Source organism: Tenebrio molitor, chromosome 2 (genome assembly GCF_963966145.1).
Source record: "Tenebrio molitor chromosome 2, icTenMoli1.1, whole genome shotgun sequence".
NCBI classification, from domain to species: Eukaryota; Metazoa; Arthropoda; class Insecta; order Coleoptera; family Tenebrionidae; genus Tenebrio; species Tenebrio molitor.
The window spans coordinates 7,932,468-7,959,244 of record NC_091047.1 but is presented as its reverse complement, the minus strand read 5'-3'; the positions used below and the strand labels follow the sequence as shown (position 1 = coordinate 7,959,244).

The 26,777-nt window shown below is 39.3% G+C and overlaps 6 protein-coding genes and 1 long non-coding RNA gene across 7 annotated transcripts; 3 read left to right on the top strand and 4 right to left on the bottom strand.

Moving 5' to 3' along the window:
* Positions 1–2: 2 nt before the first annotated feature.
* LOC138123285 (beta-mannosidase-like) lies at positions 3–3,698 on the top strand. Its single transcript, XM_069037920.1, has 11 exons — positions 3–154; positions 201–499; positions 551–756; positions 1,205–1,457; positions 1,510–1,654; positions 1,707–1,995; positions 2,050–2,348; positions 2,396–2,673; positions 2,722–3,084; positions 3,133–3,333; positions 3,419–3,698. Exons 1-11 carry the CDS (start codon positions 49–51, stop codon positions 3,662–3,664), a joined length of 2,685 nt encoding a protein of 894 aa, XP_068894021.1. The 5' UTR covers positions 3–48; the 3' UTR covers positions 3,665–3,698.
* Positions 3,694–4,816, bottom strand: LOC138123297 (BAG family molecular chaperone regulator 2). The gene is made up of 3 exons (XM_069037937.1): positions 4,639–4,816; positions 4,324–4,548; positions 3,694–4,272 (listed from the first exon to the last, which is right to left on the bottom strand). Exons 1-3 carry the CDS (start codon positions 4,670–4,672, stop codon positions 3,923–3,925), a joined length of 609 nt encoding a protein of 202 aa, XP_068894038.1. The 5' UTR covers positions 4,673–4,816; the 3' UTR covers positions 3,694–3,922.
* Positions 4,807–5,146, top strand: LOC138123301 (uncharacterized). The gene is made up of 2 exons (XR_011156755.1): positions 4,807–4,941; positions 4,997–5,146. It is a non-coding gene; the product is annotated as an uncharacterized lncRNA (long non-coding RNA).
* A 616-nt stretch (positions 5,147–5,762) lies between these two features.
* hop (tyrosine-protein kinase hopscotch) lies at positions 5,763–26,635 on the bottom strand. Its single transcript, XM_069037917.1, has 13 exons — positions 25,913–26,635; positions 25,606–25,862; positions 25,434–25,553; positions 25,214–25,380; positions 25,029–25,160; positions 20,486–20,613; positions 20,221–20,433; positions 20,044–20,168; positions 8,468–8,618; positions 7,545–8,405; positions 7,322–7,491; positions 6,226–6,408; positions 5,763–6,169 (listed from the first exon to the last, which is right to left on the bottom strand). The coding sequence occupies exons 1-13, from the start codon at positions 26,633–26,635 to the stop codon at positions 6,034–6,036; spliced, it is 3,366 nt and encodes a 1,121-aa protein (XP_068894018.1). The 3' UTR covers positions 5,763–6,033.
* LOC138123286 (heat shock protein 68-like) lies at positions 10,588–12,824 on the bottom strand. Its single transcript, XM_069037921.1, has one exon. It carries the CDS (start codon positions 12,675–12,677, stop codon positions 10,743–10,745), a length of 1,935 nt encoding a protein of 644 aa, XP_068894022.1. The 5' UTR covers positions 12,678–12,824; the 3' UTR covers positions 10,588–10,742.
* On the top strand, positions 16,918–19,159 carry LOC138123287 (major heat shock 70 kDa protein Ba-like). The gene has a single exon (XM_069037922.1). It carries the CDS (start codon positions 17,065–17,067, stop codon positions 18,991–18,993), a length of 1,929 nt encoding a protein of 642 aa, XP_068894023.1. The 5' UTR covers positions 16,918–17,064; the 3' UTR covers positions 18,994–19,159.
* Positions 20,620–25,022, bottom strand: LOC138123281 (uncharacterized). The gene is made up of 2 exons (XM_069037915.1): positions 24,259–25,022; positions 20,620–24,205 (listed from the first exon to the last, which is right to left on the bottom strand). The coding sequence occupies exons 1-2, from the start codon at positions 24,677–24,679 to the stop codon at positions 20,655–20,657; spliced, it is 3,972 nt and encodes a 1,323-aa protein (XP_068894016.1). The 5' UTR covers positions 24,680–25,022; the 3' UTR covers positions 20,620–20,654.
* Positions 26,636–26,777: the final 142 nt, after the last annotated feature.

The following is a 26,777-nucleotide window of genomic DNA, read 5'->3' as shown; positions in this document are numbered from 1 at the left end:
TATTTATTTTCTGCGAGTACACACACAGTTGACAACACTTCTTCAAAAATGAAGTACCGGTTCGGAGTGGTTTTTTTGCTTCTTGTGTGCTCTGCAAGCGGTCAAATCAGACAAGATTTGGGCGGCCAGTGGCTTCTCAAGGAAGAATCAGAAGGTAACGAGCCGAGAGATCAACCAAGTGATTCAATTTGTCTTCGCAGAATACAAAGATTTGAATGCCACGGTCCCAGGCGGTATCTATTCTGACTTAATGAGGAGTGGTGTTCTCGAGGACGTCTTCGCCGGGTTCAACGACAGAGAGTACAAATGGGTTGCCAGAACCAACTGGACTTACTACACAACTTTTCAAGTCAAAGAAGACGTAACTAATCGCAGTACCATCAACCTGGTTCTAGAAGGGTGCGATACTTTCGCCACCATTCTAATCAACGGTGTTGACGTTGGCACCACTGAAAACATGTTCGTGCGGTACATTTTTGACGTAACGGGCCAACTCAAGGTCGTTCAATTCAAACACTACAACTGTTCAGTTTTATTTATTTGATTGTAGGCTGGCGATAACAGTATCGAAGTGAGATTTTTATCTCCGATTTGGATTAGCGAGAAATTAGCTGAAGAGCAGGAACAGGATTACGTGATCCCCCCGCAGTGCGTTCCAGATTCTTACAAGGGAGAATGTCACGTTAACTACCTCAGGAAAATTCCTGCGTCGTTTTCCTGGGATTGGGGTCCTGCGTTTCCCTCAGTAGGCATTTGGTAAAATTCCAAATAGAACGACCACGATCTGCTGTATTATACCCGGCTGTTCAAAAGTGTAGTTTAAGTGATCGCCGCAGAGCGCTAGTGCACGGGCGCTTTTTGGGGAAATTATTGATCTTAAGTTTTTGTCACCGAGGATTTTTCTTGTTCAAATGACGTTTTGAATTTGAAGTGAAAAACTTTGTTTTTTGCTGCTTTGAAATTAAATTCGAGAATCTTTTCCTTATTGTTCGTTGTTTTTGTGTTTAGTGTTGTTATTGTTCTTTGTTAAATGTATTGCGCATTATTATTTAAGCGTGAAGCGCCCGTTTTGTGGCGCTCTCATCAGCGGAAATTACCTCTTTCTCGAAAACATTTTTATAATGCATTTTTAATGAAATGAACATGCCGGTTATAAAATATCAGGTCGTGAGAACGACGAACGACTGTCTCTTTGTCTCTGCAGGAAGGACATCTATTTGGAGGGTTTTGATCTAACCATAATTCGCTATGTCGTAGCGGAAGTCCTGGAAGAAGGAGAAAACTGGATTTTGTCAATAGACACTTACTTCGCCCCCCCAAGAGAACAGATCACGGGAGATTTAGTTTTCTCTTTGGAAACTGAAAACGAACCGATTCGCCTTTCAAACATGATCATCCTCGACGAACCAAACGAATTTGGAGAAGTAGTAAATACTACCAACATCACAGTACCCAAGGTAGGTAGGTACTTCACACAATTTGCATTGCTTTTTTACAAACGACTTGTAGACTTCGGTGCAATCGTGGTGGCCTAACGGTTACGGCGCACAACCCCTTTACACCCTTAGTGTGTCATTCGCCGGAAGTACTGAACCAAACACCAAACAAATCCAAATAGGTTTCAGAAAAATCGAAATTATCCAAGACGAGCTAGGTACGACTTGACACCTTATTGTCTCTAACTCTGACGACATTCTCTACCGCAGAATCTGGACGCTCTTTCTATTTCAAAGTAAACGACGCCCCTGTCTTTGCGATGGGAGTCAACGTGATACCCCTCGACATCCTCCCGGAGAAAAGCTACAATCCTGAAACTGTCGAACGCTTGCTCTCAGCCGTTGCGACCTACACCGAAATGAACATGTTGCGAGTTTGGGGCGGCGGTGTTTACGAATCAGACTATTTCTACGAGTTGGCAGACAAATACGGACTGATGATCTGGCAAGATTTTGTTTTTGCCTCGGCGATGTACCCCGCCAACGACGACTTCTTGAGGCTAGTTGGTCGTTTCTTCGAATTAAAACAATTTGAAAAGTGTTGACGTTTCAGCAATGTAAAGAATGAAGTTAATCATCAAGTGAAGCGGATTCAGAGCCACCCGAGTCTGGCTCTTTGGGGCGGTAACAATGAGAACGAAGGCAACTTGGCGTCAAATTATTTCAACACTGCAGACAATTTCGACGTCTACAAGGGGGATTACATCAAGTTGTACATCGAGACCGTGCGGGACGAGATGCGAAGGGTGACGAAAAACGCGAATTTTGTCGACTCCAGTCCGACCAATGGTGTGGAAAGTGATGACGAAGGATATGTGGCGAAAGATCCTGGCAGTAGTTTTTACGGAGACGGTGGGTTTTGACACATTCACGCTCAAAATCTCAAGTGGGTATTACAGATCACTACTACTCCAACAACAAAGACAGCTTCGACGTTGACATCTACCCCGTGCCAAGATTCAGTTCCGAGTATGGTTACCAATCCATGCCCTGCGTCAGCTCTTGGCTCACCGCTACAGACAATCTGACAGACTTGAACATCAACAGCGACTTCATGAACCATCGACAGCACCACCCCGACGGCAACGACCCCCTCAAGAAACTCACAGAATTCCAACTAGAACTCCCAAGTGAAGACAACGAATTTTACGACGAAGCTTTCATCTACTACACCCAGGTCAGATGCTTTTGGATAACGGGTCAAGTCTAGAACCCACTTTTCTAGATAATTCAAGCGATGTCCATCAAGATAGAAACTGAACACTATCGAACGTACATGAGTCGACTGGATGACCAGGGTCGGGGCCACACGATGGGGGCTCTTTTCTGGCAACTGAACGACGTCTGGGTCGCCCCCAGTTGGGCGGCGATCGACTACACAGGCAGATGGAAGATGTTGCAATATTTCGTTCCAGGTTTCTTCTCGCAAGAAATTGTCACAGGTCTCTACAATGCCGACAAGAAATTAGAAATTTTCCACATCTTGAACAAGGCCCACGGTGATGGGGAAAAGTGGCTCAACCTGACCGTTTACGCTTGGGACTCGTTCACGCCAGTCAACGTGACTCAACTGTCTTTGGGCAATCCCGTACGTGTTACCTCTAATTATAGCGAGTGCTTAAGATATTGTTTTAAGGAGGCTTTAACTGCAACGAGTGTTGCGACCATCGATGTCGACCAATACCTGTCGGATGCAGGTTGTGGGTCTCTGGATGATGCAAAGTATAACTGCTTTTTCCACATGATTGTTGGTATAGGGACGACGACGATAACACCTCCAAATTACTTCTTCCCGTCTAAATTTAAAGAAGCCAAACTGCAAACGTCAAGTTTAGAGGTAAAGAGGTTTTGTGTTGTGGATACAAAGTGGTTGCGTGAGCTGCATAACTGACCAAACCATGTGAACTCTCCTAATTTTCTAGATTATCGCTGTTGACAACTTCGACGCAGAAGGTTTGAGATTTTTGATCGCTGTGAAAGCGCCAGCGCCGAGTCTCTTCGTGTGGCTCGACGCTCACGAAGTAAAGGGTCACTTCTTGGAAAACGGGTTCGTCCAACACTCTATCGTCGCAGCTGTTATCTTTGTAGCTGACGAACCCACGACGGAGGAACAATTGAAAGGCGCTTTGACTGTAACCCACGTAAAAGATGCTAAATACTTTTCATAAAGTTTGGGGGAATAGAAAAATATGTGAACTTGAAGTAATTTTGTTTTATTTAATCAATTAAATAATTAATTATAAGAATGTGTCTTTTGACCAAATCACAGAGACTATTTTATTTAATTTTCAACACTGAAGTAACTTTCTATTGTGAAGCGGAAACGAAATTAAGCTCCAATGTTTTGTATACTGGTAATTTAGTACATTGTAGCAATGGCAATAAGCAGCACCACAGTAACTGTGTTAATATACATGGATTGAACTTCACTGAATGGAAGTAACATTTAATTTGTCAAAATAATTTAACAGACCTTGTAGGCGTTTCTTCACCCTTTTTTGATCATCAACAGTACATCCTAATAAAGCTGATTCAAACTTTTTATCAGTAATGCCATGAACTACATTAGATGAACATGCATTCATAAATGATGCACATTTAGCTTTTGCACTTTGAGGATCAGATTTCACGCACATTACAAGGCCATCTATTAAGTGATTTACTTGATGCAAAGCTTCTTCTTGCATTTGGTCGCGTTGAGTGAGGATTTTCACTTCAACTGTGAGGCAACGACTCATTATTCGTTCAGCATATCGGTTCACATCATCCCTGTCATCTGGAAAAATGGAAATAAACGTGGAATTCTGGGTACCTTCAAGATGCTTACTATCTGCTAATTCTATTATCATATCTGCATTTCTTACGGAGTCTAAAGACGACAACAAATTATCCCTATCTTCCTCTAACTGTGACGCTTCTCTTCGTAATTTTTCAACATGACTTTCAAGTTGATCTAAAATTTCTAAAATTCGTTCTTTGGGTGTTTTAGAGTCTATAGTATTGTTTTCGTCGATTTTTGGCAATCCCGAGTACGTTAAAGCCATTAATTCACCTAAAAACGCAATGTTAGCCGCACACAAAAATTTTGACATAACCTTAAAACATAACACATTTCTTGATGTTTTCATTTTGAATTATGTACCTGATGAAGTACCCGGCGATGGATCTATTTCCATTCTACTCCAGTTCTCGTTGCTGGTCGACGCCAGTTTATCGAATTTTTTTTTCAATTTTTTAAATTAATCAATTGGAGGGACAGTCATTGGTGGTTATATTGCAAAATGCAAAATCTAGAATTCCCTAGAAAGTGTAGAACGTTCCACGAGTCAGAAGTCTCATCCGATCAAATCAACAAATTGAACATGAATAACATTTTACAGCCAAGCCTATTTAACTATCTTATCAACATACAAAAGTGATGTGTAAACATTTTATTCCATTTACGGTTAGATAATTTAGATATACCTAATCTCCTAATCTCTCCGATTTCATAATTTTAGAATTCTTGGTACAACCTGTTGTTCATGTTCTAATAACATTAAATTAAAACGTAAAATGTTTTTTTTATTCCCTTTCTGGGTTTCTGTCAACAATGCTAATACATATTATGTTCAAATATCACATCTTTTTTAATAAAGCTGTTCAACCTTTTTCTGTCAAATTAGTTTTTTTTTAAACGCAAATGCGTGAAAAAATGAACCGCTATGGCACTTTTTGTAACTCTTCTGGACCGATTCAAAAATCACATTTTATGAACGCAACTGAATGAAAAAACCTGTGCATTTAATAACGGACGGCAAAAGATTTAATAAAAAAACAAATAAATTAATAAATTATAAAGAAAGTTACAGCAATGCGTTTTCTTTCTTTCAGTAAAAAGATTCGGAACCCGGAGTGTCGAGCGTTTGGGCGTTTCCTTTCAGGGTGGTGATATGTGCAGTCAGGGCAACCACTCTGATTTTTTTTTGTTCAAAAAGCCGTCGCACATCTGGCGACCTCTCCTTAGACGCTAACGGAATTCTCAAGGTTTCCGCCAAAGACATGAGTTCCGGTAACAACATCCAAGATCGACAAAGGTAAATTGTCTCAGATGAACATCGACAGGATAGTGCCCGAGGCTGGCAAAACAAGACGAAGAGGATGAAAACAGAGGCAAAGAATGCGGTGAGTTTGTTTGTGAAGAGTACAAAGACAAATAAAAATAGCTGACATCAATTTGCAGTCCCATAATGACGAAATTGTATCGATCAGGACAAAGCACTGCTACTATTTTCAATGAATTTTTTATTCACTTCTGAAAAATTACAATTTCTTTTTAAAATTATTTCCATATCATTTGTACATATTTACATCTTTCACAATTGCACTGACCAATGGCACGTAAGAGTGCATCCTTGAAAAAAGTTGAGCAAATAAAGAAAACAGGTACTTACTTTAATTAAAAACTAATGATGCGTTATTTGCAAGTTAAAAAATTGACAAATGTTATACCCAAGTGGTGGTCTTCTTGTAAAACTGTACACTTAGTCACGTAAATTTAATATTGAGTCAATAGATCTTGCGTTTCCAAAACTAGAGTGGCGAAGGTGGGTCTTTCGTGGGGGTTTGCGTGCCAACATGGGTACACTATGCGGATGTACACGGCTTGTGGGCACATTGGAGGACAAGGAAACCTACGACAATATTACATATTTCCATATTTGTAAAATTAGAAAGGAACTGAACTAACCTGGCTCCAGTTTGCAACGCGTGTAACAGTTTTTGTTGTTCTTGACCTTCGACAACGCAATCACCGAGGTTGGCTAATTTTGGCTCCTCGCCGTAGTTGAACGTTTCGCACATGGTGACTCCGTACGACCACACGTCCGAACGCGCAGAAAACTTGCCATCTTGTAAACTCTCAGGCGCGTACCTGTGGCAATTTACAACTGTTAAAACGAATCACGAAACAGACGATAAAAAAAACCAAAGACACCCATCACAACTATAAAGCGCCGAGAAACCAATTAAGTCATCAAATGACCAGCACAGAGTCCTGATCTCAACTCACCAGAGAAGTTGTGGGACAAAATTGCTTGGGAGTCGTTAAGGTGTTTAAGCATTTATCAACTGAGTTTCTTTATTTTTTTCTTAGATCTATACCTACCGAAGACTGGTCGCAACAGAATTAGTACGTAACAATTAGTTACACGAAGGATATACACATTTTTGTTTTGCTTTTCTGTTTTTGTTGAGTACTGAAACGATAAATAAATGTAAAAATGAAAGTGAAAATTAACAATTTTCAAATCTGGGGAATTTTGTCGTGGTTGGCAAGAAATGTCATTGTAACGATTAATGTTGTCTATTCCACGGAAACAACTTAAATTAAAATTCGTTTGTTTTGGCCACGGCCTCCTAGATTCATAAGAGACTCGTCTCTTATAAATCAAGGAGGCCGTTGTTTTGGCGTTTGTTTGACATTTTTTTCCGTCATGCGAAGATCAGGAATGCCAACCTTAAAAAAGGAAATTGCACTCGAATTTCTATTACAACACCCAAAATGAGTTTTGTAATAGTTTTCATACAGACGCAAAGTAGAAAAATAGTTATTGTACAACTAGTTATGAAAGTCATACTTTTTTTCATTAATCAAGCAAATAAGTGATATTATCCAACTAAAAAACAATGGACAAAGACTGTGTTCGTGTGCGGACTCTGGTAGAGCAGGAGACAACTTTTGTACGTTCCTTTTTAATTGTCCACTCGAAATTAACACGCCCAATTTATTTATTCGACGGAACTCTTGGACAGCCATTTTTCGTCCAGGATCCAAATTTACTCACCATTTTATAGGCAACTCTCTGTTGGTTTTCAAAATGTAGTAATCGTTGGTGCCCATGACCTGTGCCAGTCCAAAATCGGATATCTTGACGTGATTTTCGTCCACCACCAAAATATTTCTTGCGGCTAAATCTCTGTGCACGATATTCATCGTTCCCAAATAGTCCATCCCCTGAAAAACGCAGTTCAGTACGTTGAAATTTTTCCGAATAAAATTAACCACACCTGTGCTATGTCGAGAGCATACTTCAGCAACTGTTTCGGCTGGAGCGACTCCCGATTAATCTTCAAATAACTTTGAAGGGATCCGTGTTGGACGAACTCCATCACCAGAGAAATGTCCGGGTCCCGGGACACTCCATGAATTCCCACAATATTCGGGTGTTGCAACCCTTTCATTATGTTAATCTCTCTTTCGAAGTCTTGCATACAATCCGAGACGGCGGTCGTTTTGAGTTTTTTGATCGCAACAATTTTTGGCTCTTCCGAATTTTCCGGGTACTCCAGAGTACCTTTGTACACCTCGCCGTAGAAACCTTGACCGATGCGCCCTTGCAAGACGACGCTGCAGTCCGGATCCAACTCGAAAATGCTCTGCAACGAATTTATACTGTCGAGCGACGTTGTCGCCGTCGAGAAATTGAAATTCGACAATATGTTAGAAAAGTCGCAAGAGTAAGAGTCTTCGTAATTTAACAAATCCAACTCCTCGGAATTCACAAGCCAATTTTCCGACTGACTGCGGACGTTTGAGCTGGCGGACATGTCGTTTTCTACTTCGGTGGCCGCTATAAGATCGTCGTTGTATCCCATGAAGGTCGACTGAGTGGCAATTGTCAATGTCAAACTGTTCGTCGAAGAAGCTGGGACCGTCTGGAGGGTCTGGTTCGATTTGGCGAAGACTTTTGCGTAGGAGTGCGTACGTCTAGAGTTGTAAACTTGATACAAAATTTGATTGATATCTCGCATCACGGCTTGCGGTTGTTTCCTTCGGTGAGGATCTGCATCCCAACATTCTCTCATTAGATCGTAGATGTCTTTATCGCACAAACTAGGTTGCGGCAGACGCTTACCGCTCACGTACCACTAAAAAAAAATCAAATTGTAATTATTGACTTCTTTCTATATGAACAATGAACGGATCTTACCCTCATTGCTTCCACGTGGTCGGTGATTTTTATTTCTTCACCTAACGTGAAAATTTCCCATAAAGTTGTCGCGAAAGCCCACACGTCGGCTGCCGTGGAACGCTTGGCGTAGTCCAGCTTTGCGTAGCATTCAACAGGCACCCAATGGACGCTGAAAGACGCCGCATATTCATTAGAGGGAAACAAATTGAAAGCAGTAATAATAATAAGTCGTGTAATAAGGCATTCTTCAACGAGGGTATAATGATGGCTATTATTCAAGAGGATGAAAATTCCAACACGAGCCGTAGGCGCGTTCTGCAATCGCCCGAGTGAATAATAGCCATTATACATTTGCATATTTTCTCCACAACTATACGAAGAAAAAACAATCTTTGAAAATTGAATTTAATTTGATTTTTAATATTTGACAATTAAAATTGTGCCTTGTTGAGCGATTGCTACGCGATCCGCGACTTATTGTTTACAAACGCATCCGATTGACGGTGATAGAATGAAAATACAAGGGATGTGATTGGCCAACAGCTGTGAGTTTCAGTATATTCTATCATTGGATGTGGAATTGATATCATTCTTTCAATAAAAGAATGCATTCATTTCTTTAATAGTCGTGGAGAAACACACATTACAAACGCAGTAAAACGTTGTAGAATTTTCCATGGAACAAGATAAAATAGTGTTCTTCTAAATATCAAGCTTGTAAAGGGTGCACCGATCGATCCATCATTGATCGACATTAACCATATCTCAAATATCGAATCCGTAACAAAGTATGTACATAATTTAAAATCGCTAAAAACAACTGGTGAAAGTGATGTGGTGACCCAACTGTTTTTCCTAAAATTAATAAATTTCTTTTTCTACTCCTATTGTATAATACTGTAATTATTAAAGTGTTTTTTTATTAGATTACTCCCGACCCGTTAAATAATAATTTCAAAACTCACGGCAAATATTATAGCAACGATTTATGAAATCCAATCACAAATTTTAATGCAATAGTATCAAGTATGCAAAGTAATATGTAATTGTAAAACGTCAGTTACACTTTGTCTAATAATGAAATGTATTTATCAATTTTTCTTCATAATCGTAGAAAAAGTATAGTATTTCTACTCACGGGTAATGGCTATTGCTCACTCGGAAGAATTACGTCACTCGCCTTCGGCTCGTGACAAAATCATTCTCATGAGTAATAAATAGTCATCATTACCAGCTGGTTGAATATACTATGTATTTTGCTCTCTTTTTTAAATTTATTTTATACAGGTGTCCCAAAAAAAAAGACGAGTCCATAGCTCCCTTATTTATCGGAGGATTTTAATTATCTATACACCAAATTAAATGGTTGTTAATAGGCTACAAAACGGCTTAATAAATTCACGTATAGCTCCAACGGCTTCAATACTAAACTGTCAAAAAAAAAATTTTCAAATAGGATTACATACTTTTTTTTGGTAATTCTGATAGAGATTTTAATTCTGAAAACAACAATGTATCACAAGTATAACTTCACATAAAAAAAAATTACACTAACTTTTGAAACAAATGACGAGCACCAAGCAAAAAGCTATCAAAATGCATTGCGTTACAATGTAATAACCAAATTAAGGTAGCTGGAAAAACAAATGACAAATAATAACATGTGGGACTGCGCAGATATGCCGCCAATGTTTAGCGCAAAATGGAACATAGACGATAGTAGCGTTTTTTTTACATTTTTTTGGTGAAATTTTTGGTATTTAAGTGTATACTTGTGATACATTGTTGTTTTCAGAATAAACATCTCTATCAGAATTACTAAAAAAAATATGTAATCCCATTTGAAAAAAAATATTTTGACAGTTTACCCTTGAAGGCCATGGGGCTATACTTGAATTTATTAGGCCATTTTGTAGTCTATTAACAACTATTTAATTTGGTGTAGAGATAATTAAAATCTTCCGATAAATAACGGAGTTATGGACTCGTCTTCTTTTTTGGGGACAGCCTGTATATCAATTCTCTATTATTATTCATGGGGCGAAATTGTACTCGTAGATATGCCAATTTGTTCAATTAACAACACATTTTATATCTCTTTCATATGGTTCTGTAATATTTCAAATAAAGCGGACACGTTTTAATAAATAAACAAATTTATTATGTACTAAAATTGGTATAAGCAGTCTACATAAATAAATGTATATCACATATTCTATGGAATTAAATAATTATTATAATACAATGAGGACGACAAAACTACTGCAGAAGGAAAAGAACCAGGTGCTGCACTTTAATCGACTTCTTCAATCGTAGGTCCTCCTTGTTTTTGTCCTCCGAAACCACCTGCTTGCTGACCGCAGTTACCGGGCATGCCGCCTCCTTGGCCTCCTGACTGATACAATTTGGCCATTATGGGACTGCAAACTGATGTCAGGTGTTTTTGCTTGTCTTCATATTCTTCTTTGTCGGCGAGTGTGTTAGAATCCAACCACTGCAAACAACTGTCACATTCCCTTGTTACAGTTTCTTTATCGGACGCATTCATTTTGTCTCCTTGTTCTGTCACAGTCTGCTTCAGTTGGAAGATGTAAGCCTCCAACTGATTCCTGGCTGCAACTCTTTGCCTCTGCTTCTCATCCTCTTCTTTGTATTGCTCAGCCTCGGACAGCATCCTGTCGATGTCCTTCTGAGACAATCTGCCTTTGTCGTTCTTGATGGTGATTTTCTGAGAGTTACCGGAACTTGTGTCTTTGGCGGAAACGTTGAGAATTCCATTAGCGTCTAAGTCGAAGGTGACTTCGATTTTCGGGACTCCACGAGGTGCTGGCGGAATTCCGGTCAAATCGAACGTTCCCAATAAATTGTTGTCTTTGGTCATCGCCCTTTCACCTTCGAAGACCTGAATGGTGACAGCTGGTTGATTGTCGGAATAAGTGGTGAACGTCTGAGTTTGCTTGCATGGAATTCTTGCGTTTCGTTCGACGATTTTCGTCATCACACCTCCGGCCGTCTCGATACCCAACGACAGAGGAGCCACGTCGACTAGAAGGACATCTTGGATCTTCGAATCTGATTCTCCACTCAAGACAGCTGCCTGGACAGCGGCACCGTAGGCGACTGCTTCATCCGGGTTGATCGACAGATTCAAAGGCTTTCCGTTGAAATAATTCTGAAGAAGTTGTTGAATTTTCGGAATTCGAGTAGAACCACCCACCAAAACGATGTCTTGAATCATTCCCTTGTCCATCTTGGCGTCTGTCAAGGCTTTTTCTACAGGTTGCAACGTCCCTCTGAACAAGTCAGCATTAAGTTCCTCAAATCTCGCTCTGCTAATTTTAGTATAGAAATCGACGCCATCGAAGAGAGCATCGATTTCGATGGAGGCTTCGGTGCTCGAAGACAACGTACGTTTAGCTTTCTCAGCTGCTGTTCTCAATCGGCGAAGAGCTCTCGGGTTGCTTCTCAGATCTTTCTTGTATTTACGTTTGAATTCGTCAGCGAAATGGGTGACTAGCCTGTTATCGAAATCTTCACCACCCAAGTGTGTGTCACCTGCAGTGGCTTTAACTTCAAAGAGTGAACCCTCGTCGATAGTCAAAATAGAAACGTCGAAAGTCCCTCCACCCAGATCGAAAATCAAAACATTCTTCTCACCTTTCAAATTTTTGTCCAAACCATACGCTAGCGCTGCCGCTGTCGGTTCATTAATTATTCTTATGACATTCAAACCGGCGATAACTCCGGCATCTTTCGTGGCTTGCCTTTGCGAATCATTAAAATATGCTGGAACAGTAACGACCGCGTCTCTTATTGAAGTTCCCAAATAGGCCTCCGCAATTTCTTTCATCTTCGTCAACACCATCGAGCTGACCTCTTCAGGGGCAAACTTCTTCACCTCTCCTTTATACTCGACTTGAATCTTCGGCTTGCCACCATCGTTGACCACTTTGAAGGGCCAATGTTTTAAATCTTGTTGAATCTTGGGATCGTCGAATTTGCGGCCGATTAAACGTTTAGCGTCGAAGACTGTGTTGCTGGGGTTCATGGCGACTTGGTTCTTGGCGGCGTCTCCGAGAAGACGCTCCGTGTCGGTGAAGGCGACATAACTTGGGGTTGTTCTGTTACCTTGATCGTTGGCGATGATCTCGACCTTTCCGTGCTGCCAGACTCCGACGCAGGAGTAGGTCGTTCCCAAGTCGATACCAATTGCTGGAGATTTCCCCATTTTTCTTGACGTTCTTTCACTTTCACTTGATTAAAAAAAAATACTCCTAGACAATTCAGTAAATTCGCTTTGTGCGGTACACTGGGTTTGTTTTCTTCTGCTTCTTGTTTATTCGCTTATCGCTTGTTTTCAAACAACTGACGCAGCGCGGGACTGGTCGGCTTATTTATATGAATCGCAATTTCGTCGCGAACATTCTCGAATGCGCTCGAAGGTTAACTGTCAGACACGACGCTCTCGAATTTTCCAATGTTTAAAAAATTATTTATACACAATTAGAACCATATTTTCCGCTGAACTGATACAGAAATAAATTTATTGATTGTTTTTTATTGGCTGCTTTCTAATTTTATCAAAAAATCGAAACCTGATAAACAGCAACAGATTTATTTATAAAAAAAAGTTTTTATTTCCAATTCATTTCTGAGACTTCAGAACACATTTCCAATGATTCTTTTTGCATAAAACTGAATTTATGATGTTATCAAATTAATATTGATCGGGAAAATTCCAGAAGGTGAGGTTTCGAACATGTAAGTGTGCTAGATTGTTCCCTATTTAAGCGCGTAATGCCGAATGTTCTCGAAATAACAAAGGGTAAGAACAAATATAACAAAAGATATAAATATAATATAAACAAGATATGTATAACATAAACTAAGGCATAAACACCAACAAATTTATTTATAAAAAAATTTTTTATTTCCAATTCATTTTTGAGACTTCAGAAGACATTTCCAATTATTCTTTTTACATAAAACTGAGTTTATGATGTTATCAAATTAATATTTATCGAGAAAATTCCAGAAGGTGAAGTTTCAAACATATAAGCGTGCTAGATTGTTCCCCATTTAAGCGCGTAATGCCGAATGTTCTCGAAATAACAAAAGGTAAGAACAAACAAGATGTAACATAAAATAATGCATAAACATATTTCTAGAAGATTCGTCAAAGAAAAATACAACACCTACACACTATGTGTATCCGGTTTTTTCTTATTGTGAGTAGGTTGTTATACAAAAGGAAACAAGAATAAATAATAATATTTAAAAAATCACAATACAAGGTTTTCGTGCATATCAACAATGGCAAAGCCAAGAAACTGTATATGTAGTATTAGCTATCACAAAAAGCAGATACCTTTTAACACCATAAAACCTATTTTTTTTTTTTAAGTAAAAACTTCTTTAGGCGCAGTGAATTAGTTTCATGCGATAGGGTAAAATCGTTCGCAGCACAAGCTAAAATTGGAAAATCGTTCGCAGCACGACACGGCCAGCTAAAATCAAGGGAGTCGAGTTTTTAGCGGAGCGAGCGAAAAACAACCAACTGTGCGTCACTTGTCAATTTGAAATTTTCATTGTACGTTGTGTTGTGACCTGACTGACCTCGGTGCGGGGTGTCCCAGAACTCGCGGATCAAACTTACAGTGCGTTTTCCTTGATGGTAATGAAGGTAAAAAATGTTCAGGGTGCAACAGCTTTGTACGGTTGGCTTCAAAAAAAAAAAAAAACGGGAACTGTCAGAAAAAGTTCTGCCAAATTTCATTAAATTTTTATAGTTTGAAACGGTCTTTTAGAATTTAGGTTAAAAAACTACACTTATGTGTCAGAAATGTCAGTTATGCAAATGCAAATACTACTGTCAAACAGACACAAATTGACAAATTAAATTTCCAATTCACATTAGGTCAAATTTCATTTCCGGTTTTTTTTGAAGCCAACTGTAATTATGAATTAATCAAACTGACCAATAGAGCTCGATCTAATTTTCCCTTTACGAGAAAATTGACTACCTTCCCCCAATTGCCAAGCAACGTGTAATTCGTATGAATAATAAAATTATTTTCAATATTTATTTATCTGGTCCACTTGTCAGAACAGACGTCAAAAGTGACAGCTACTTTTGAAATAACCAAAAATGGGATAATTTCGCCAAAGGCAGGCAAACAAATGTATAGAATCTTCATCAGGGAACGCAAGAAGTTTCTTCTTCCGACAATGAATGAAATATGGTTTGTTGTGACTGTTGTGAGTGAAAACTGAAAATTTTCAGAGCAATTGTAACCTTGAGGGGTATGGGAAATTGACGGGAGGGATATGATGAATTGAATCTTTGTTGATGGAAGGTAAAATGGCGACTAGCGTCAAGTGAGTAATATTACTACCTTAAAAATCTTAGTAAAAAGTGAAATATGCAGGGACTGTTAAGTGAATCGGATAATCGGAATCACAAGAAATGTATCCTGACCCTGTGCATACACTCAGCATCTGTAACGTATTAGCGCAGCTACACAAGTTGGACGCGTCATCATCAAAATGAAAGAAAAGACTTTTGGAACATTCTTGTCATTGCAAAAAGCTGGAGTTACACGTAGGTTTTGAACTACAGATCAAGCACAGTGGCAGTTCCGAAAGGAAGAAGACACGTGGTGTTGGTCAACTCGCTGCGCTCGTTTTCCAATCTACCCCACTTACAAAATAAAATCTCACTTTTAACACTTACATCATAAATAACTATTATAGAATACTTAAAGTTCATTCAAAAATCAAAAAACCACCACCTGTTGCTTTAGGTTGGTAAAATTTAAAAAATCCTCAGTTGATATTTTTTCATTCTATGTTGGTAACTATAAATTATGGCATTTATTTGATTCAAAATCAAATTCAATTGCTTTGAATTTCCTTTTCATATTGTTTTATTAGCAGCACGTTTCATTTATTTATTGATTCTTATTATTTTTACTTAAACATGCCCAGAAAAACAAGACACTTAATAAACATTTAACCTCAAAATTACAAGTCTCACCAAATTTTACACTAGACAGAGTTGCCGATAGCAATTATTGAGGAAAATGCGACGTTGGTGGTTTTTTATTTTTGAATGGACTTTACATATTACTTAAAATCAGTAACGAGCATCATAGAACTTTTCATTTCTGTCGTGCGGTCTTAAGCACACGCTCTTTTTTTTATATTCAACTACATATGACATTTCAATTACACAACCATATACAAAACCACATTTAAAATTCTGCGATAAAAAAAAAGAATACACATGTACAGTTGCGGCCGTTGAAATCTCAGGCAGGAAAGATTTAAACACTCTGTATAAATTCCGAAATTTGATTAGCGTAAACAGGATTTTCATCAAGGATTATAAAGTCAGTGTCATATTTGACATATTAGGTCAGAATCGCGCGTAACTTTTGAAATGCTGCAATTATCTGATTTGCAAAAATGTGTTTGACTGAGGGACGGTGTGAGTATAAGAGCCATTGCGAGAGAAATTAATGTGGATAATGTTTGAGTGACATTTTGAGAAACGTCACTTTCAATACCATTTACAAAGCTAAAAGTTTGGCGTTGTCAAAGTGTCTGAGTTTTCAACGGCCGCAACTGTACATATTTTCAATTGTTGTTATTTTTATTTAAACATTGTAATAACTGTTGGCGGCGTTTGCTAAGTAATATTTATGCTATGTAGGAAAAGTAAACAACTGTAACTAATTTTCCGTAAATGGTTAACATACAGTAACATCATCAAAATTGTCCTTCACATTTATTAATTTTATCCACACTTTTAAAAACGCAAAGTGTGTTCTAAATAATATTAAGTACACACTTTATAAAATAAGTAAGTATAACGACACACGTATTTAACTCATTTATACCGCGAGAAAATTTGTTCTTGTTTTTTCTTTTGTAAAAAAATTCAATTACCAAAACCTGAACAGTACAAAACAAATTTCTAACATCAATAAATTAACGCGTTTCTTCTATACATAAAATTATTACACGGTAAAAACAATGAAATTTCTTTTAATTGGTTCTAAAAATATGACTCGTAGAATAATATTATTCTAGACCAGACGCACGGAACACTTTTCTCCAGAATAATCTAGCACGTTCGATTCAGTCCGAGATTGAGAAATTTTTTCGTTAAATTTTCCTGGGCCACAAAACAAAATTAATTTATATAATAAGTACAGTTATCGTTCCTCAAACGTTAATTATGTAATATTATTTCTTGTATACAATGCCGTTTGTATTGAGAAAAAAAACACCTCTTCACTTTTAGTGAAAATTAAAACGAATCTTTTGTTAAAAAATGTGCGTCATTTCATCATGTAATGCAAGAATAATCTAGCGCATTCGAGAACTGATACAAGGTTCGAGAACGTTCGAGAGCATTCGGGACGAAAACATCGATTCATATATAACTCGCGTCGCTCGGCGCGACTTCAGTGATTTGAAAAGAAGCAAACGAGCAACAAGTTGAAGAGAAACAAACCGAGCAATCTTCAAGTTATTTATACAACGCGAATTTTATTAAAGTGAATACGAGTGAATTTTTATCAAGTGAAAGTAAAAGAACATCAAGAAAAATGGTGAAATCTCCAGCAATTGGTATCGACTTGGGAACGACCTACTCCTGCGTCGGAGTCTGGCAGCACGGAAAGGTCGAGATCATCGCTAACGATCAAGGTAACAGAACAACCCCAAGTTATGTCGCCTTCACCGACACCGAGCGTCTTCTCGGCGACGCTGCCAAGAACCAAGTCGCCATGAACCCCAGCAACACAATCTTCGACGCTAAACGTCTAATCGGCCGCAAATACGACGATCCCAAGATTCAACAAGATTTAAAACATTGGCCCTTCAAAGTCGTCAGCGATGGTGGCAAGCCGAAGATTCAAATCGAGCATAAAGGAGAGGTGAAGAAGTTTGCCCCTGAAGAGGTGAGCTCGATGGTGCTGACGAAGATGAAGGAAACAGCTGAAGCTTATTTGGGTACATCGGTCAGAGATGCTGTTGTCACAGTTCCAGCATATTTCAACGATTCTCAGAGGCAAGCCACAAAAGATGCCGGTGTCATCGCAGGTTTGAACGTCTTGAGAATAATTAACGAACCGACAGCCGCAGCCCTCGCATATGGTCTGGACAAGAATTTGCGAGGTGAAAGGAATGTTTTGATTTTTGATCTGGGTGGAGGAACTTTCGACGTTTCGATTTTGACCATCGACGAAGGATCACTCTTTGAAGTCAGAGCTACAGCAGGTGACACACACTTGGGTGGTGAAGACTTTGACCACAGACTCGTCAATCATTTGGCTGAGGAGTTCAAACGCAAGTACAAGAAAGACCTGAGAAGCAATCCCAGAGCACTTCGACGTTTGAGAACAGCGGCGGAAAGAGCCAAACGAACATTATCATCCAGCACTGAAGCTACCGTTGAAATCGATGCTCTGTTAGACGGCATCGATTTCTACACCAAAGTCAGCAGAGCAAGATTTGAGGAACTTAATGCTGACTTGTTCAGGGGAACGTTGCAACCTGTAGAAAAAGCCTTGACAGACGCCAAGATGGACAAAGGAATGATTCACGACATCGTTTTGGTGGGTGGCTCTACTCGAATTCCGAAAATTCAACAACTTCTCCAAAACTACTTCAACGGAAAGTCGTTGAATCTCTCGATCAACCCGGACGAAGCCGTCGCCTACGGTGCTGCTGTCCAAGCAGCGATCTTGAGTGGAGATTCCGACTCCAAGATCCAAGATGTCCTTCTAGTCGACGTGGCTCCTCTGTCGTTGGGTATCGAGACGGCCGGAGGTGTGATGGCGAAAATCATCGAACGAAATGCAAGAATTCCATGCAAGCAAACTCAGACGTTCAGCACGTATTCCGACAACCAAACAGCTGTCACCGTTCAAGTCTTCGAAGGTGAAAGGGCCATGACCAAAGACAACAATCTATTGGGAACGTTCGATTTGACCGGAATTCCACCAGCACCTCGTGGGGCCCCGCAAATCGAAGTCACCTTCGACTTAGACGCCAATGGAATTCTCAACGTTTCCGCCAAAGACACAAGTTCCGGTAACTCCCGAAATATCACCATCAAGAACGAGAAAGGCAGATTGTCTCAGAAGGACATCGACAGAATGCTGTCCGAGGCTGAGCAATACAAAGAAGAGGATGAGAAGCAAAGGCAAAAAATTGCAGCGAGGAATCAGTTGGAAGCTTACATCTTCCAGGTGAAGCAGACTGTGACAGAACAAGGAGATAAGATGAATGCGTCTGACAAAGACACTGTAACAAGGGAATGTGACAGTTGTTTGCAATGGTTGGATTCCAACACACTCGCCGACAAAGAAGAATATGAAGATAAGCAAAAACAGCTGACATCAATTTGCAGTCCCATAATGGCCAAATTGTATCAGTCAGGGGGACAAAGCGGTATGCCTGGAAGTTGCGGACAACAAGCTGGTGGTTTTGGAGGACAACGACCCGGTCCAACGATCGAAGAAGTAGATTAAAATATTGAAAAATGATTTTATGTAGTTAGCTATTTTTTTAGTACATATATATATTAGTTTTAAATATTTATTACATTAGTTATGTGAAAGGTACAGATATTTACTTGTGTAAGACTGATTTTTTGTATTATTACATTTGTACATAATAAATTATTTTTAGTTTTAATTTGTTGTTTTAATCAATATTTCTGTGCTGATAAATAAAAAAAACTCACATCATATAGTGTTATATACAAGTTGCACAAGACTTTTTTCTATTCCGCCTTCATTAATTTAATTTTTTATTAGAAATATAAAATAATCATCTAGTGACTTTGATTTTAATGGCATTGGGTTGGTATTGATGAACAATGTCATTTAATTGAAAATTTAATTTCAAACTGTTTCTCAAATTTTGTTACAATAATAATCTACCCCCTTAATAGTTTATTTTCACACTAAAATAAAAAAAAACTAGTGATAGAACTGATAGACCACCGATAATGCCAAACTAAAAGACTATGAATAAATCGCACATTTCATCGACTTGAAAAAGTAACTTTCATATTAAAGTTTTTACGTTGCGCAATTAGAGGTATTTTCATATTTGGTGGCGGAAACAAATGACTGAGAAATGTCAGAAAATTGTATTGTCAGTGTCAAATTTCTCATAAACGCCGTAAAAAGGAATGTCTAGGTGAATTTAAATTTTCGCTAAATAGATTGAAAAAATAAATTCTAAGGAAACCAATTTTTGTCAGTGCTTCAAAAGGAAAAGTTATTCTCATATAATCAAATGTATTACAAATTATTTCCCTAGTTCAACGGCGAATAACTTCCTTATTGCCAATTTGCCGCATTTCTGTCAAAATCACGAACGTCTTTGAGAAATTCGACACTGACAATACAATTTTGTGGCATTTCTCAGTCTTTTGTTTCCGCCACCAAATATGAAAATACCTCTACACGTTTTTATTTAAATCGCAACAATTGTTCTTTCCAACTTAACCCTATGTAATATCCGTTAGAAGAAGCACATGCAGGATTACTTGAAAAATGTTAATTACTTACTCTTTCGATGTGTACGTAATGTGGATTCCCGGATCGGTTAGCTTCACGGTGAACGAATTTTCGTCATGAGAGCTCACCATTAGCTTCCTGCATCTTATATTTCCATGGACAATTCCATTTTCTTTCTACAGTTTAGCACATTAGTCCAATCGAGGCACAAAAATGCATGAAACTCACCAAATGCCAAAGAGCTGAAGCCACATTGCTAGCTGCTTCAATCAAATCAACTTTTTTCAAGATTCCTTTATTATTTCTTAAATACTGGTCGAGAGGACCTAATCGAAAATATTCCAAAACCAGTGAAACATTACTGGATAATGTTATCCCATACAAACGAACAATGGCACTAGACTGGAGGTACGCGTATTGACCGGCCAATTCAAGAAATTCCTAAAAAATAAATTTTCTTTTGGTCCTTCTACTTCAACGCACCAACACTTACCTTCAAATACTTATCGCACGACTCTTGTTTCAAAATTTTCATAGCAACTTCAATCTTTTTACCCTTGGTGACTTTCCACATCGTCCTATAAGTCATGGTAAATCCTCTCGATCCCTCTTTCTTCTGTCCTAATTAATACAAAACAAACACGTGCACGATTAATATACATTTATTGCCAACGAGATTGAATAGTACAATATTTAAAATAAACGAATAAAAATAACGCAACCATAAGAAGAACAAAGGCGACGATGAAGATCAAAGCATAAAAAACATTGTCTTCCGTTTCCAGCCAACCAAAAAATGGTCTACTAAAGTCATCTTCCATCAAGTTCGTGTAAAAATTAGGCGTTTTTTTAACTTCGATCCTCACGTAATTGGTTACCCACGACAGTTTCAGATCTTTTTGTTCGACAACGCATTTCCAGTCTCCGGTATGAGACTCGTTCAAATTGTCAAAATCTTCAGAATTGACAGCTGCCAGCATCGTCGTGCCAAAATCTTTATAAACTTCACCGTTCAAGTACAGTTTCAAGCTCAAGTCAGAATAGATGTAACCCAAAACGACCGATTTACAGGGCAAAACCAACGATCTAGTCGCTCTAGTCGTAATGCTATAATCTTCGCTGACAACAGCAAGAGAGATCACTCTCAGTACAACCTTCTTCTTGTTTATCCTGTACAACATACACACGTAGACTCCAGAATCACCTATGTCGACGTTCCTGATCACCAAATTGTCCTCTGTGAACACGATACGATTTTCTTCCTCTCGAAGGAAGATCCCGTTCAACGTCCACTCGTGGTACGCATCTGGCGATTCCGTCGCAATTATTTTCAACATGTCGTGATCATTCTCCAACACCACCGACCGCCCTTCGTTAACAACGAAACTGAACTGATGCGTCTGAAGGTTCGCTATAATCTTGTCGAGAGTGTTGGGGCTGACATCTCCGCACACGAAATCGTTACAAATTCCGGTCGACTTGTGCGAACCCGGACACAACTTTCCCATGATGTTCGGCGTCGGATTGGAGCAAGTGCGAGTCCGAAACCCTTCGCCGCCCCCACACTTCACCGTGCAATGCCAAGGGGACCACGCCGACCACCCTCCGTCCCTCGGGGGTCCGTCTATGTCCAGAGGGTCGCAGTTGGCACTCCAGATCACCGAACCCCTCTCCATCCCCAACGAAAACCAGTAGAACAGCAGAGGTTTGTCGCTGTGATACGCGAAAATCGTCTCGTTCTCTTTGCTGATGTTCAAATGATTCTCGCTGAAGCTGAAGACGAAAGCGGTCCAGTTGTGGGCGGTGAAGAGGGTGTCTTTCGACTTTTTCGTTTGCAAAATTTCGCCTACGTAGCTTAGCATTATTTCGTTGTTTGACGAGTCTAGTTGGAGCATGTGCGAATCCACAGTATTCGGTAAAGACATGAGGGGTATCGTCACGAGTCCTTCGCCACGAACCAGCAGACTGAAATTACGGTGGACGGGTCTTTCTTTCGGTGACCACAAACCAACGGGCATGGTTTTTGTGAAGCTGTTTATGGACACGTTCTCGGTTTGACACTGGTCGCTCTTCAGGAAAAACCCGATAGGGTTACCTTCTAATGTGCTGAATGATAGGAACATAGGATCGAAAACTTCTTCGCTTACGTATTCGAAGAAACTGTTCGGCACACCTTTGAACCCCAAAGAAATCTCCCCCTTGCGCATCACCATCCAGAAATCTGTCCACTTTCCGGGCGATATCAAGTGAAGAAACGTCTTCTCTTTTTTCAATTCGTTGTTGTAATGGAAGAGAATTTTTTCGTTTTGTTTGGCACCCAGAATTAGCTGTATTTTTTTATCTTCCTTCATCGGGAAAAAATCAAACTGGATGCCATCAGACAGGTCTGGATTCCACTGTTTCAGTCCGAACTCCAACCCCGTTATCTTCCACTGGGGGAGTATGTAAACCTTTCGACCGTGAAGAGCTTTAGTTACGATGATGATGTTCTCTTCGGGTCTGTCGCAGTCTCTGACGTTGCACAAGTCTTTGGGGACCGCAGCATCGGTGGTGTAACACCAACTTCCGGCCATATCTCTGGCGGGGTTGCGACAGTGGTTCTGAATGTCGTTCACACTCTTGTCGGCGTACAAACTTTCGTTTAAATACTTCTGCTCTATATTGTGAACTGTCGCGTTATCAAACCAAAAATCACAAGTTCTGTTCGAACGCGTCACCGAAAGAGTCCCCACATAATCGTTTCCGGTCCCCGCCATTCTGCATTCCTCCGACTTGCATTTTCTCAAACGACAGTAATTTTTTTCGACGTTTTTATCAGGTGCGAATGTGTAACAGTAAGTGCCTTTTTTGTCTCCAGACGGATCTCTGCAGTAATTCCAAGACGTCAAGGCAGTGTTGTTTGGGAAGTGCTCGATTTCGCTGGGTGGAAGCTTTCTGGCGGACCACGGCAAACAAGGCATGCCTGAATAAGTGACGTCTTGGGTTCCCTTGTAGTCTTCTTCTTCTTTGTTCAGAGCGCATTCGGGTGGGAGGGCTGGAGGTGGGTTCGAAACTGGAGGTGGCATACAGAAGAAAGTCCAATGCGCTATTGTGTCAGAGCTGGGAGAAAACCAACGCATGCTCCTGAACAATTCATGTTTTATTTCGAAGATCATGTTAGTACCGACGCTTTTAGTCCAATAAAACTGCATAGTATCCGCGAAGAACGTAATGGAGAATTCGCGCCAGTTCCAGTAGTCTAGCATGTCAGGTAGGGGCAATTCCTTGATGATGACGCTGGAATCTTCTTTAAAACTGACCGTGATTCGTGACATTTGGTTCGAGCGTTGAATTATAAATTTTGTGTTTGGATAATTCACAGTTGGGGTTGGCACAAAAATGAGGTACACAGAATGAAACGCTCTCAAATAAAACTGCAACTCCTGCCCAACTTCGTTGCTCTTCAGGGGCCAATACTGTTGGAACTCAGAACCGGTGGTGGTTTGGACGTCGCATTCGAAGTCGTCCATGCAAAACGGGAACGACCAGACGACGTCGGTGCCCACAGCCGAGTAAAAATTGAACACATTTTTCCGATAGCCCAGGAGGTTTTTCTTTGTTTTGTACTCGGCCAAGAAAATCGGTTTGATCTGGCCTTCATATGACAAACTGATGAACGGAGCGGTCCACGACAGAGTGAACATTGTAAAATCCGTCGACTGTAGAACGTCGCGAGTCTCTTCAAACTCCGGTTTGTCTTTGTTACCAAAACTCAAAGCGCTGCCTTTATTCGAGATGAAAATTTCAAGTCCAATGCCCAAATCTTCGATTTCTTGTCCGTTCAAAGGCAGAGCGAGTTGCGAAATTATCAACTTGGCGCTTGCCTGCATGTACGCATCGGAATCCCACAATTTCACGCCAAAATTGAACTGCGTCAAGGTATCGTTGAAATCGGTGTAGTGGGTGTAGTTTTGGGTGTTTCGCGTAAAAACCTCACACTCAGAAACGTGACAAAAGGGTACGTCGCAGTACTCTTTTTCGATCTCGTCGGTGTCTTCATTTTCTACAAAGCACCAAGGGCCTCCTGTGTCACCGTTGGGGTTCCTGCAATACTTTTTCGCTTTCGAGGCTGAACCTTCGGGGAAGCGTTTTTTGTTGAAAATGTCGTACGACTTATACCCATCCCCTTCTTTAACTTTACTCCGCTCTTTATTCCATTTCAAACACTTTTTGTCTAAAAACTTAACACTTATCTTACGGTCTAATGAATTAGAAACGATTAAAAACCTGACAGTCCTCTGTTGTGCTTTCCCGAGTATTCCATTCCAGGACCTGTCACTCTACATTCGCTCACTGAACACAAAGGTATCCCGCAAGTTTCAAATTTGAGATCCATGTTCATTGTATAACACCATGGTCCCTCGGGATCTTTTGTTGGATTTCTACAGTAATTTTTCGCTTTCTTTCGGGATAATTCAGGAAACATGTCATCGACTATAGTATCGGCAATGACGTGGGGGTCATTTGATGTCCAAGATTGACATCTGACCCACGATTCGGTCTTAGCGATGTCACCCATATATTCTAAGCCTTTGTGACTTAATTTACAAGCAGAGATATCTGTGAGATTTTCAACTTCTTCACCGTCACCCATATCCGTCAAAATCGGTAGCAAAAATGATAATTTCAACCAGAAACGGAACTTCATGAAGTTTTCAAACTTAAACGAAGTAAAATGAAAAAGAGCAAATCTCGTTTGTTGTTCTCAGAATTTTAGATTTGTCCAAAATATCTAGGCTGTAGAATTTTAAATTATTACTTTAACCTCAACTTTTAAATATTATATTTGACATTTCTTGATAATAAATGTAGAAGTAGGCTATGATGTGTGTTACTGTGTTGTCAGGTTGGCATTACTGATTTGGCAACTGCTGACAGCTGACCTTCACGTTCATCCAAAATTACATTACACATTACATTACACCCCTTGACTAAATTTTACATCAACTTAACGTTTATTTGTATATTTTTGACCTGGTTATTTGCATTGGCTTTACCTTTAAAAACTTGAAGGTCTTTACAACTGATGCACAATGGTGTTGTTGGCATGACTGTACTCAAGTGTGAACTATCTGTCACAGATTCTCCAGGAAAATTATCACTTCTACAGAGCAGCAGTGGTGAATTATCTATAAATAAAAAAAATAACAACTACAACACATCAATAACAATGTTAAACTACCATATTCTGACGGCGGTAAACATTCTTGTAAAAAAATAGCACCATTTGGATCATTGTAAGCCTGCATCAGTTGTTGAATGCTCTTGTATCTTGTCAAATCATCACTAAATATAAATTCGTCGCCAGTTATTCGTTCCAACTTGAATGTTTTTGGTTTTGAATTTGAACTGCAATAAAAAGAAAATACCACAACTCTTTAAAAATTTAAATGACTGTCTACCTGTCTTTGGTACAAACATCAATGTAGTAGTCATTGTATTTTACAGCGCTTTCTCTTATAATAAAGCAACCTGGACGGTTGCTTCGTTTTTCTTCAAGTTTGGCATAAGAAAATTCGCCCCTGTAAATTGAAATTATTTTTATTTATCAAAATTGATCAGCAGGTTCTTTACCCTATGGGACCATGGCACTTCATGGCATATAGTTTTTGAAGTGATGGTGTTGGAACATCCTTGCAAATATTAAAAATCCATTTGCAGGTGAGTCTATAGTAGCCATCTAAGAGACTTATAAAAGAGAACATGGTCAAAACTGAATTAAATTTCAAATAGAAAGGGATTCCATTTTTCCTGCTGATCTCCACAGTACCATCATCATCTCTTATTGAAATGAAACCGAGCTCCTTAATTGTACAAATCTGATGCCATACCTAAAAAAAAAAAATTAAAAAAATTATCCACTCAAATTTTTCTCTTTTACGTCTTTCTTTGATTCCAAGCAATATTTGATGTCAGTTTCCACATTAACCACAGAAGCGACCTTAACAAAGACAGAACAAATGGATCCATCTTCCTCAGTGACTGCTTTGTACACTTCTGAAAGATATTCTGGAGCTATATTATCAAGTTGCTTCAAATACTCTGTTTTCACATATTTAGCTTCAAGTTTAGACTTTTGTAGTTTTCCCAGAGTATCATGTATGGGTTTTTTGATAAAAAAAGAATGTCTTTTTATAACTTCTTTAGGGATGTATTTTTTATATTCATTCTCTACAGTCTCTCTTGGAATATCTTTCTCCAGCATGACTCTGTACATGTCTGTGATGCCCAAACCCACCAGTTCACGTCGATATTTCTCATAGACAATATCAGGAATCTTGTTCTCCAAAACATCGTTCCTGGCTTGATGGAAATAGTAGTCATAAGCTTTCTCATCAATTTTTCTCAATTTAGTTATACTTGGCACTTTATACCGAATGCGCAAATCGAAGCGTGTGCCTTTCTCGTTAAATTGCGACGACGGACGTAAGAAGTTTTGTTTGCCCGGCACCCGTAGAGCGAACAGGTGTCTCGCGATTGTTAACACCCCGATCTGTTTACAAACATATGTACAAACATCTTCCGCAGTTGTAGATAAATTGTAGGGAACTTCGAATACTTTATTATCTAAAATTGTGTAAATCTTCAGGTGCGGCTCCGTCATTTTTCGTTTATATTCCTTGGCCTATACGCGAGTGAAAACACTGACTGCAGTTTTTGTTCATGAGGCTCACAAATGTTTACTATACACTTACCACAAAACGTTCATAGAACATACTTACGGGTTTACGCACAATTTTTTTTTA